The sequence below is a fragment of the Rousettus aegyptiacus genome, unplaced genomic scaffold (assembly GCF_014176215.1).
Source record: "Rousettus aegyptiacus isolate mRouAeg1 unplaced genomic scaffold, mRouAeg1.p scaffold_m13_p_6, whole genome shotgun sequence".
Classification (NCBI taxonomy): domain Eukaryota; kingdom Metazoa; phylum Chordata; class Mammalia; order Chiroptera; family Pteropodidae; genus Rousettus; species Rousettus aegyptiacus.
In genome coordinates this window covers 48,369,584-48,382,927 of record NW_023416309.1, presented here as the reverse complement: position 1 = coordinate 48,382,927, position 13,344 = coordinate 48,369,584, and the positions used below count along the sequence as shown (strand labels likewise).

The window sequence follows — 13,344 nt, the reverse complement described above, 5'->3', positions numbered from 1 at the left end:
CAGATTTTTAATAAATGGTGGGTGGTATTAATATGAAACCACGCCCCTTCCACGGACAGAGCTCATGTCTCCTTCCTCCCACACCAAAGAGATGAATTTAAAAATACTGCGAATTAATAAATAAGAACTAATGTTGACAGATGTTCACCAGGTTCCACGTACACCATCTGCCTCATAGACATTAAATCACTGAAATCGCCCAATAAATGAAGGAGGATAGGTACAAAAGCGTACCTGTTTGTAGACGGAAAAACTTAAGCCTCAACGGGTTTCAGTGACATGCTTCTGGTCACTCAACAAGCCAGTCACAAAGTCAGGGTTTGAATTCACAGAACCTTGGCCACATGCAATAACTATAACCGAGTGCCAAAAACACATCTCTTCTCTTGAGGCAAGTTATCTATCTCATGCCAAAGAGGCTTGCGAGAATACTGACTTCTATCACTCAGTCTGAAAGAGGGAATAACAAATACATCCTTTTTTATCAATAGGAAACCGACTGAGAAGGCCTTCCTACTGAACACCCAGGAGGAGATCAACACTGAACCGAATCCAGTGCCATCCTCCCCTGTCCAACCTTCACTTTCTACCCCACTTGTTAATCACGCCCAGAGGGTGGCGGTAAGTTAAACGGCAGACGGTCATTTTTGTTAATGGACTTCTAAGCCCATCAGCTTTCAGCTGGGAGAATGAGAGAATCTTTCACTGTTTTTCTAAAGCAAATATTTAGTGCTTTCATCTTTTAGTGCCCTCACATGCAATCTGTCACCCAAGTTAAGAAAAGAAAAGAAAAAAAAAAAACTTCTTGTGTGGATAGTTGTAGAATGCGATCACGTTTCCAAGTCTATGAGACAAATGGCCGGCACTTTCTTTCCGGAGGGGGGCTGACGGTTCTGCAGACTCTTCCAGAGGCACATCCGATAGCTCAGGTGCCCGGGCCCCACAACTCCACTTGGTCCACTTATGAACAGAGTGCCAGCCCTGGCTTTCTAAAGTGCCCTATTAATTTAGTCAGGATGCAGAAAAGCAACTTGTTTCTAAGCTGTTCTGTTCCCCTTGTTTTGCGCAGGTACCTGTGCTTGCTTTGCTTTGTTTAGGACATAATTATTATTATTATTATTATTATTATTATTATTATTATTATTTTAAATGAAAACCATTCTGCTTCCACCTGGAGGACATTCTGCTACAAAAACCTGTTGCCAGACAATGGCAGATTCTTTATCAGCAAAACTTACTCCTCTCAGCTCTATCTTGGATGCTTTCTGGCTGTGCCACACTCAGAGGTTCCTTCGGCCTGGCAAGACAGAGGCGAGGAGACGGGGTACGGATGAAAAAGCTGGGTCATTTTGTAGAAGGCAGTTATAATTCTTTGTCCTGATTCTGAAGCGATTTTAGATGTCAGCAAACCAGGAGAGCCTCGACGATGTTCCTGGGTGTGAGTTTCCTCCCTTTTTTCTCCCCTACAGTTACTGCTTTCTGTACTGGGTCACTGTTCCCGCTTCTCACTGGCTGAAATGGCACGTCTCCAAGTAATTACAAAGACAGGAGTTAGATTACACAGGAATTTACATGTGTGCGACTCCTGTTACCTTCCCTGGCAAAATCCACCGCAGAGGCATCATCTACAGTTCAGTCAAGTGTGACACTCCGAGCTAGGGGACCTTTAAGGTCACTGCTCTTCGTTTTCCAAGAGTAGGACAAGCACACACACACAAGATCTTCACCACACGATTTCCCTGCATTTCACTTTCTCTAAAAAAAAGCATGAGCTCTGAGCCAGAGCAGGTGAGCTAGCAGCTCTGGCCTTCCTAGGCACGTCCCAGCGTGTTCCAAAGTCTGGGTAGGGTTGCACTCGCGATCGTGGAAGCTCCTTGAAGCTCTCAATTCCTGGTTTTCACCTAAGTGATGGGACAAGTGAGAACGGTCTGGGAGGACCACGTTAGGTCAGCAAAACATACACCATCTTCACTTTACACATGACGCCCAAACCTCGACAATCCATCCTGACATCTGGGAAAGAATAATATAGATCATTCAAAACAGAATGTTCCAGAAGTCATTTTGTTTCACTCTGCAGCCTACAGGGTTAGCGATGACGTATTTCCTTTGCAATTATATTTTTCTTTGGCCATGGTCAGAATAAGCTTGAATTCTCCTAAATCCAGAAAGTGGCCCAAAGCATTCTGGGTGTGTAAGCAAGAACAGCCAGTGCGAAATACAGAACATCCGGCCAAGATTTTTCAGTAAGGACCAAGCTGACGACACCACAGCACTACGGCTTCACCTCCTTCGCCGAGGAAGGTGCGGACGAAGAGCCTCTGGATGAAAGAGATGAATCAAATCAACACTACTTTTCAAAGAGCAGGAATGATACCAATGAAATCCACCCGTCCCATAACTAAGGGATAGTGTGAGGGTGTGTATAAGGTAATGGGGCTGTTCTGTATCCTCACGGCAACGACGGAATACAAATGGACGTTCAAATTAATAAAACTGCAGACCAACAAAGTCAGTTCTTCTGGGTGACATACTTTAAAAGATAATTTTTTTTAAAAAATCCCACATCTCAAAAGTAATCTGGTTCTCAGACCCAACAAAAAAAATCCAAACCAAAAAATATACAGAAATGTATGTAGTAAGTATAAATCCGAAAAAGACAGTTGCAGGTGATCCAACCAAGCAAGACAGCATGAGGAAAGCTAACCACCCACCCCCACCCCCACCTCGCCCCTGCCAAAACCTGATTTGAGTACATTTTGCTGTTCCGGGCAGAATAGGGCCAAGGAAAAGCAAGTGTCCCATTTTCTTTAGGAGCAAACATGAGAGCCGAGAACCCACCCCACCCCTACATCCGCCATCCGGACCAGACGCAGAGGAAGGGGCACACAAGTGCCTCCCCCTGCGGGAACTGTGCGGACTTCTGAAACCAGTAAAAGACGCCATTAGCCAACTTCTCCTCCCGCTCGCCTCCGCCCATCCTTTTCACGTGTTCTTGTAAAAGTGGCAAGAGGAAAGAAACTTGTCTAAGAGACAGAGCTGCGAACAACCAACAAACTGGATTTCCTTCCGGTGGTTGGCTACACATTCCTGGTCTCTGTGGTGGAGGGGCTTCTCATTCTCGGGGGGAAATGGGCCTCTCCCCTGTCACACTGGCCCCTGGCGAGCCACCAGGCCTGCCCGAAACCCAGCAGGCAGGAGCCAGGCTGAGCGCGCAGTGGTTGAGAGCTCCTGTGATCCCCCCGACCCCGACCGGCTCACATTCACTCCAACACCATCTCCTGCCAGCTCTGTTTTCCTAAGCAGCAAGAGGCCACCGCCAGGGCACAAGGGGGACTGGGGGGCACCGCCCAGAGACTCGGGCGAGGCTTGGCAGACCAAGTGACCAGGGAGGTAGGGAAATGAACCGAGTGGGGCAGCTGTGTGCCCTCTGGTCACCCCAGTTCCTTCCCGCCACCCTCCGTTCTAACTTCTTCTTTCTCTGGTGTCTTTAGTTCCTTCCTCGTCCCCACTCTCCCTTGTCAGAAGGAACTAACTTTTCCAAAACAGACATTTTCACTCTGAGAACAGGCCTCTCTCATTTAGACTTTCCCAGAGAAAAAAAAAAAAATGTTTCTCTCCTGCACTGCTTTGGTGGGCACTCTGCCTGTGGGCATGCCTCGGGTGGCATGGCCCCAGAGACGTCCGTGTGTACAGGAGACGTGTCCTACGAGGTTTGTAAGGGAGACTGGAAAACTCCGAGGCCACCTCCTTCCTCACTTTCGGCTCAAGCAGAGGAGGCCCAGCCACCGCCTGACTGGGTGAGGGCAGCCCATGGAAAGGGGACCCAAACTTGAACCCGGCCCCACCAGGAACGAAATGCCACCTTTACCACGTTGCTCCCTAAACCAAACAGAAAATTTTTCTTTACAAACAGGTTTGAAATGGACTTGCAGAGATATGGTGGAGAAAACGCTGGGAGGGTATGGAATCAGGGAGAAAGACGGTGTGGCTCCTGGTGTCATCTCTTGCTACGATGGCAACTGCTGGCGAAGGAATATTTTTTGAATGAGGTGCGCAGGACTGGCCTGATCAGGGAGGATTAAAATTAAGATCTTCCACTTTGCTTAACTGACAATAAGTGTCCTTAATAAAAATAGGTAAATTCAGTTCTGGAGTCGGGGTTGAAACATGGTTCCTCCGTTCCCAAATCCCAGACATCGACCTCACTGACACAGAAGACACTGATGATAAAAAAGTACTCTGAGAAACAAAGATATCGCAACAAAGAGAGACAGACGCACTGAGTGTCAAACCGTCCGTGAAAAGCATCCGCTCCCTCTTCAAGTACTCAGGAAGTATTTTGACTTGGGGGCCAGTAAGGAATAAAAAATCTTAAGGCTAATTTAAACTCACCCTTGGCACAGTTTAGGTCATTAAAAACTAATGTGGCACCTCGGAAAATGACAAAAGGGGAGGACCCAAAACAATAAACTGTGCAGATGACAAGTCACTCCTCAAAGGCCCAAGTCTTCTCTATTAATAACCTTTGTCACAGAGATGCAAAGAAAACAAGTGACTCACGAGGAATGGGGACAAGGGAGGTGGTCACAGAGATAAGAGCCCTGACACAGCCGGTGGCGTCCCAAGGGGTGTCAGGTGCCCACAAGGCCTGGAGCAGGGGGAGAAACCACCCCCACCTCCCCCTGGAGGACGGACCTCCACGCAGGCCACCTGGGTTTCCTACTTCCTACACCAGCTTCGCAGGCTGGGAGGGGACGGTAAGAAGTGAAAAGAACAGTGTGGACAGCGTTCAGCCCCAGGAATGGCAAACACCACGGGACACAGGGCTCAGAAGGACCCTCCCCTTCTGGGCCCGCTTGCCCAGTGGGGAGCACTGTGCGAATTATGTCCAATATCTGTCAGTCATGCAGGGGCGCTGGTAAAGTTGGGGGTGACTACGTCATGTTCACGATGCACTGGGAATGTGACTTCACTGAGGTGTCAGAAATTCCAAGCTGATCAGTGAGGTGTCCATTTATATGGTTAAAAGGCAGAGAATGAAACTGGGGCTGATTTTAACCAGAAGAATTCAACACACAAGCTTTGCAAAGAGGGAATGAGACAAAGGAGAAATGACAAAATAGGAGAGGTGGTCCCACTTGACATCCCACCCTGAGAATAAATTTGAGGAGGGGGGTGAATCTGCTGGTCCGCATGCACAGAACGATCTGGGGTTACACGTGCTTATGTGCTAAGCCGCGGGTTACAGCCGTCGTGAAGACATTCCGGAATGTCCGGAGCTGCTTTGTCTTCGTTGTGTTCAACTCACACCCTGTTCCTGCATGAGATGCGATGCACTGTCACAGTGAAACTCCGGAAACAAGTCTGTTTGCACTGCAGCAATGACTGAGCACACGGAGGGGAACCCGCTCCTGGAACGCGCAACCACCGGTGAACCTCTACGAAGGGTCTTCCGAGTGGCAGCCGTAGGAAAGTGTCTCCGTGACAAGAGATGCACTCTCGACAGAAAACGCGGCGCACGTGCTGCAAGCCCACCAACGACTCTGAAAATACCTTTTCAAACACTGGAAGGAAACATGTCAAAAGAAGAACTTTGCCATCAAGAAGAATTAGCCTTCCTGTTTCCTCATCCGGCTTCTCTCTGTAATCAGGAACACCTCGGCGCAGTCACATCCCCAGTGCCCGGTGACCGTGATGTGGGCCCCCCATCGTGTCGGCGTCCCCTGCACGACTGATGCAGCTTGACACAACGCTGGGGACACAGGACAAATTAAACATTTCGGCTTAACGGAATGCTTGCTAATCCACGGTTATAATGCGGATTTATAAAGCAAATACTTCCCCTCTAATGCACTTTGTTGTGTAAATCCAGATTTTCCGCACATAACACGTATTGAAAAATAAGAGTACCAAGGAAATGAAGCAATATCTATATTTGTTTCAATGACTAAGGAGCAAAAATAAAACTTCGGCCGTGATGCCATGCTTTTTTAGAAATCAGACATATAATAAGCCACAGATTTATAGGATGTGGTCTAATAAACCTAAGAAAAGTTTCATTTCCTCTCACCAAAATGGTTAACTCCCTGTCTATGGGACCGGCTCTGCAAAGTTAGCAGAAGTCTTCTTTTTGAGTTGAGAGGTTAATAAGCAAATATCAACCATAATGTACTGACACACACCCTGAAGATGAAATAAAAAGAGGCTCGACAGTAGCAAAAAGACAGGTCAATCAAAACATCGGAAGGGACACAGGAGGCCATCTTGCTAATCCCTACTGATCAGAAAGAGTCTAGAAGCTCTGAAGGAAGGAAGGAGGGAAAGACTGGGACAAAGATCTTTCTAAAAGATTGTTTGCCAGCATTTCCATGAAAACGGTATTGACTAAGCAATTACAGGAAAAAAAAAAAACCACTTTCTTTCTTATCTGAATGCATTTATGCCATGGGTCACACCCTATTATTGTCACTATTAAACAGGTTAATAGCCCCAATGTAATGACTCTGTATGGCTAGCTTTAAAATGTACGGGAATAGCTAACTAGAAAGAAGTGAGTCATGCCTGCCCAGGTGGGTATTGACTTTCTTAATCATATTTACTCAACTGGCAGACCAACCTAATTCCCTCGAGGAGAGAACTAAAGGTTTACAATGAAGCCGAACTGCAAGGAAAGAGAGAGAAGGTTAAATACGGACAGGGTAGGAGCGAATCCAGAAGTGATACTTGTAAAGCAAAAACGGGACTTTGGATGTCCTGAATCAGAAGATTCCTCCCGGCTCCCGAGGAGGCTGAGGCTGGGTGTGGGACGGAACCCGACACGGTCGCCCTGTAGCGAGTGGCATGCGGTCGGCGAGCAAGGCCGCAGCCCGGGGCTGTTGCCAGGGTCTTTCAGTAACAGCCGTTGTACAGTTTCGCCCCTTCTCTCTGCGACCCTTTGCAAAACGAGAATAACCACTACGCCTCCCTCTTAGGGTTTTCAGGGTGTGAAGGGTTACACAGGCAAATCACTTACAGAAGTGCCTGGATCCTCAGAGGTACCCAGTGAAGCAGGCTGGGCAGGTACTCCACCGCCATCCTCTTTTTACGCAGGGACTGCGTCCCAGAGGGGTGAAGCACCTTGCAGACAGAAGTCAGAGAACGCTGGACTCGAACCCAGCTCTGACTCCGATTGCATGCAGTGTCCACTGCACAACCCAGAACTGCCCGTAGCACACCAGGACATGGATAGGGACTTCACACGCCACCCCAGTTCCTGAAGACTACCGATAATACACAGCTAATTTCTGTGAAAGCCTGTATAGAAAGCCTGCTACACAGCTGAGCTAGCCCAGCAGTGGCCAGCCCATCACAAGCACACAAGACCTATGCACAACTCCCTAAGAATCCCGCTGGTGTGACAGACCAAGCACACCAGCAACTCCGGCCAAGCCCCGCCTCACAGGCTTCCTCACTTGATGCTCAGAAGAGCCCCTGCGGGAGCCTCGTTTGCTGAGGGGGAAACTGAGGCACAGAGCAGCTGGGTAACTTGTCCAAGTTCGCAGAGCCCCTGAGTGGTGTTTCTGTGCCGGGCCTAGTCACAGTTCAGGGATGTAGACTCAGTCCTGGAAGTGGGGCATACTGGTACTTTCCAGAAGTTTCCGTGTCCTGAGGGCAAAGCTAGGAAACCAGATCGGGGGACTAATCCATGCCTGTGGATATTGGGGCGTAAGGCAAAAATCCAGTCTTTCTGTTTCATTTTTCCTCATACTCAAAATGAGTGCCTGGTTCTCCTTTATCTGCTCCATAACTCCGACCGAAGATTAGTGAGTTATCATCTGCCAGGCCCTGGTGCGGGACCACCTGTGTTCAGTATGGCCTTCTCATCCATGGTCAGAATGAACCACCACACTTCTTAAAAGCTGGACCAGCGAAGGGCTGATGAAAAAAGGCTTCCATCGGGTCCTGGCTGCTGCACAGAAGGGGGAACCCCTGATCTGTCAGACCCTGAGCAGTTAAAGGACACAGGCTTTACACACTACACAGGGATCTAGGTAACGAGGACACAGGATTCATCAGAGGAGGGGGTGGTCCAAAAGACTCCACAGACATCCTCAGTTTTATTCACATCTGGCCAAAGGGTGATGGTTAGACAGGAAGATTCCCACAAGACACCAATCCAGGAAGTTACTAACCAGAACTAGGACACATGATAGTGTACAAAATCAGTCTTGGTGTTATGTCAAGTGAAAAGAAAACACAAAATGTGTACAATTCCGATTTTGTGAAGCTCTTTGAAAGTTTAGATACATGAATGGGGAGAAAGAAATGTACCTAAATATTCAGAGATTATGAACGAGTAACAAGATCATGGGTGTTTCCATTTTCTTCTGTATGTTCCTCTATCTATCCTCCAGTTCTCTTAAAGGACTATGTACGACTTCTTAAATTAAAGCAAGCTTTTAAAGATGATTTAGTCCACCTCTCCTCTCTCCCAAGGCAAAACACATGTATACTATATTCTAGGCCTGCCTTCTGTCCTTGTAACTCAAACATGTAGCACACGTATACAATACATGTTTTTAAAAGACAGAGGACTTCACTAATTGGCTCTTAAATATTCACATTTCTTTTAAAAAAAAACTAGCATTAGTACTAAATCATTTGCTGTTTAAATCTAAAGAGTTACTTTAAAATTTTTATCTGCATTGACTTTTGCTTTTCTGAAGATGAAAGCATGTTCTAGATGTCCTTTATCCTTTGGGACGACTAATTTGAAGAGAACTGTCACTCCCAAGCATGGAGCAGTACGGAGTATTGACAACATATTGAATTATTTAAAGGAAATTAACAATGCTTCCTGTCCTTGGAGAGCAACACCTGTGAGAAACACCTTTCACGGCGGCCTTAGGAAGCTGTCACCGCAGAGGAGCGAGCATTTCTCAGCACCCTTAATTCTAAAGGAAAACTGCAAGTTCTAAACCTCTAGTAACAAGAGGCGAAGTTGAGGTGATAACTTCTCCTCTAGCGGGAGCTATAAAGACTCCCAGAAAATGATTTCCTAGGGATCAAGTTTAATGGGAAAACGTGTTGTTTCTCATGGAAGCTCCACGTAACACTGCACTGTTGGCCTTTACAGGGAGTCAGGCACCCTGAGTTCGCGGGAGCACCACCCTCCGCCCTTTCCTGTAAACTGGCATTTTTATGGCTATGATAAACCTATCAGTGGTCAGTTCACCCAGACATCGCGGCACCCAATACGACGGGCACCCGGCGGGGACTCAGGGACCATGGCGGATGGGCCCTGCCCTAGCTGGAGGTAAACTTTGGACGGGTGGTTTCATTTCAGAGCTGGCTCATCTCATACCGTCATTTTGCTGCGAGACCTACCTCCAAACACCAGGGCTCCCCAACCTTTTGTAAGGAGTGGCTCCTTTGCATGTCCCTGAAGACTTGAGTGCTGACAGTGAAGTCTGAGGGGGGGCAGAGGTGCTGACAGTCATGTCCCTGAGTGCAGCAAGGGAGGGGATACTGCTGCCAGGAAGAAAGGGGAACAGAGTGAGGCTCTGGAGGGAGCGGGACGCAGTCGCCAAGGCATTCGCGGCCCCAGCCGGACTCTGCCCTGACCCACGCGCTCCTGCAAACTCCAAGCGAGGGCTACGATGCTCCCCACAGGAACCCAGAACTCTCTCGCCCCCCTGCCATCCAGCCGGGGCCCCTCTAGCGACATCTTAAACGCAAACTCTTCCATGCAGCCTTTCCGTTATATCCGTTCCCACTATTCCCACCTCTGCCCATCATCTTCTGGACGGACATGGCCATTCCTGCCTCTGGGCCTCCCGTAAGCCAGCTAGCTAGCATTTTCATTCATTCAATCATTCATTCATATTCTCTCTCTCTCTCTCTCTCTCTCTCTCTCTCTCTCTCTCTCTCTCTCTCTCTCTCAACTTACCTTACTGAATCCTCCATTAGTTTAAACCATATGGTACTGGTATTTCTACCCTACATTTTTCCACCCATACAGCTGTTTAGGGATCTGTCTTTATACTTTTCCCTCTGCCAGACTGCAATCTTTTTGAGAGCAGCAACTGCGGTGCCACTGCGGACCTCCTGAAAGATCTGGCAGCACACACCGCGAACGCTCGAAGAGCCTGTGCGGCCCTGAACTTCCCCTCAGCTGGAGCCCTGTCGTGAGAGCTGCCTCAGTTTACTGACCGCCCACACGCCCTGTGCGGCTATAGATAGGGATGTACATGCGTGTTCTTCCGCTCCTCCTCACAACCACCCTGTGAGGTAGGTACTGCCATGCTCATGTCACAGAGGAGGAAACTGCTCAGAGACGTTAAGGGGCATGCCCAAGGTCACACAGCTAGTGATTGGCAGAGGTGGGATAGGGACCGGGTCTTGGTCAACTCACGATGCTACTGCGTAGACTCGTTTGCCTGTCCAGATGTTGGCTACTGCTTTATAAATGGGGTAGGAAATTGAGGGGTGTAAAGGGTGACCTGGGGTCTGAGAAGAGCAAGTTCACAACAAAGAAATATCATTCTAATTGTCTGTAAAGAAGAAAAATATCTATGTCCATTGTAAAGAATGCAGACCTTTTCTGCTCTAGTTTATAATAGTTTCATATGAAGGAAAATCCTCTAAACAAATTTCTCACCCTTCTTAATCCTGAGTAACAGAATTCGGGATGAAGAAAGTGAGACTGAGCACAAGAACCAACATCTTATGTTCTGATAGTCACTAAATAGCAGGATGAGCACAGTGGGTACTGAAGGCTGGGAGACAGAACATCAATGGAGAGAATGGACGAATCTATAAAACAGTAGCCACGTTTTAGAAAAATTGACATGTTGTCCTACTCCCTGGTCCTCCCATGGGAGATCTGTCCAGGTGGACTAAAACCATCCAAAGGCCATGTGGACTCCCCAAAGGAAAAGGGACCACAGTCCCCTACAAACTAGTGCTGCTCCAGGACCTTTTCCCAGTGGCAGCAGTCCCTGTGTCTGAACTTTGAAAGCCACCAATGCCGCAGCCCCAAAATCTGTCCCCCAAGTAAGAGCCACCCAGACCACAGAGAAAGCTGTGGCTGCCCACCCCGGGGGTCTCTGGTCTCCGCGGCACTCATCGTCATGACGGTGAGTCACCAGGCGAGCTTTAGTCCGTTTGCAAGATTAGCCCAGCTTTACCACTGAAGTAATCCTATTCCGCCTTGTCACAGTGGTGACTCACCTGACTGCCTTCCATCAAAGGTAACATGGTTTACGAGGTTTAACCCTCCGATTGTTCCCAGAAGGAACCTAGCAATATAGGAGTTTCAATCCTTGCCTTCCTGCTTTGTTTTCTAATACAATGCTTAGAGCAAAATGGGCAAGTTCCGGACAGCAAGTGCCCCAGAGGAGTTTGGAAAAGAAATGTGTCCAAGGTTACCACAGGCTACCTCATCTTTATCATCTTCTCATGACCTCTCCACAGGGCCTATGCTCCCACAGGGGCTTGTGGCTTCTGAGAGAATGTGATACACACACCCTCTGCAGATCTACATACTCTTCCATGCCTGGGAACCTCAAAGCCAAAAACGCACATCACTTTCACCAATCCTGCGGGAGCTGCCAATTTCGACATTTGTGAGATCCACCTTATCCCCAACGCATCTTATGGGCCTGCCCTGCTTTTGTCTTTATTCTAATTTCTTTAGTTATTTGTTTCCAATTCTTTTGCATGATATGAAGTTTTGTAAGCCACTTCAAATATGAGAGGTATAAGATGTCTTATAAACAAATTCAAATGTATGTATAAATACAAAGTCATTTTGCACCATGAAACAACTGCAGTTCAGTGTCTCCTAACAAGTGCAAAACTCTTCAGTGGATCCTAAAGATTAAAAAGTAGATCCCTGCTGAGTTTTCTGCTCAGCATCCATTTGTGCTTTTTCACGTATCGATACACCCTGAATTATTTAGGAGGCGCCATCCTAACTCTAAAGCCATGTAGTTCAGGTGAAGTGGCACGGGCAAGTGTGCTCGGTCCAAATGCGCTCAACAAATTACACCCTAGTACCATAGCCTCTGGTCTGAAACCATAAGGGAAGACAAGATCTCCCTGGACTTGAACCTGCACCCATGCAATGAAGTCAACCTGGAGGAGAGCAGAGCCAAGAGCTGAGGGGGATGGTGTCCTGGTGCACGAGCCCCAGGATCGGACCAGGCCTGATGCATGCTAAACTGTGGGCTTTTCAGTTATGGGTCAATACACTCATTTTGCTCAGGCCAGTCTGAGTTGGGGTTGAGGAGAGAGTGAGGCATCGTGACTCGAGCTGTCTAGTAACCATAATCAGACTGATCTCAATAATCCACCAATTTGATATCAAGCATTAATGGGGAAAAATTGGAGACGCTCCAGGAAAGTAAATGAAGGCCCCACAAGCTTTATGCTCCTGGCATGACAAAGGGGTTGTTCCAAGACAATACGTTGGAGTGGGTGTCCGGTACTTTTTGAAATAATACCAGGGACAGGGAGAGGGGATCTTGAGCACCCCGCACGCCTGCTGGCCCACCTTCTCCAGGGCCTCTGAAGCCACTGGTTACACTGACCTATTTTGACATGTGGTCACTAGAAGGTAGGAGCCATGGATACTTAACATTTGAATACTAAGTACTAAATTCGCCTCTCGGCTTTCCCTGGAAAACGCTGCCTATTTGTGACAAAGGAGTTCAAGAGGTGTGTAGCATGTCAAGATGAGAAGAGAGGCAAAGGGGGTGGCGGGTTTCATTTTCAGTGGTGACTTTGGATCTGATGCCACTGTGTGTTGGCCAGTTCTGGACACGGCCACACAGATCAAGAATCAAGATGTGCCACTGGTAATGCTCGTGGATTCTACTATTTTGTTTATGAGCTTACAGCCCCCTTTCAACAGGTGGCTGGGAGATATTTAAATGTTAACACAACAGAATGAAACCCAATGAGCTAGAAAGTACAATCTGCTCTGCCAGGAAAAATAAACAGAGAAAAGAGTCAAGAAGAAGGAGTTGAAAAGTGTTTTTTTTTTTAAAAAAAACCCTAAAAAATACTAAAGCCCCCAGAGAAAGATTTTATATGAAATAATGTTATTCAGACCCGACTAGGTGAACAGCTGTTGGCTGCTGGGAGAATCCTGAACCCACCTCTTTGGCAGGAAGAAGATAAGTTTTCAATTCTGTCTCAAAAAAGTCTGGTGTGACGGTTAATTTTATGTCAACTTGACTAGGCCGCAGGGTGCCCAGCTTTTTTTTTTTTTTTTTTTTTTTCTTTTTTGGTGGAGGGCAGAGGGAGTTTAAAATTTAAATTGATAGACTGAGTAAAACTGCCCTCCCTAATGTGGAT

General features: G+C 47.5%; 1 protein-coding gene across 35 annotated transcripts in view; it reads right to left on the bottom strand.

Moving 5' to 3' along the window:
• The window catches only part of TCF7L2 (transcription factor 7 like 2), a 187,437-nt gene that overhangs the window by 61,362 nt on the left and 112,731 nt on the right, over positions 1 to 13,344 (bottom strand). For 14 of the 35 annotated variants that reach the window (XM_016146308.2, XM_016146304.2, XM_016146303.2 and 11 more), the window contains one exon: positions 9,370 to 9,513. The exons of the other annotated variants lie outside the window; for them this stretch is intronic. In XM_016146308.2, coding sequence (XP_016001794.2) covers positions 9,370 to 9,513 — 144 coding nt within the window. The remainder of the gene's footprint in view (positions 1 to 9,369; positions 9,514 to 13,344) is intronic. 35 annotated transcript variants of the gene reach the window in all.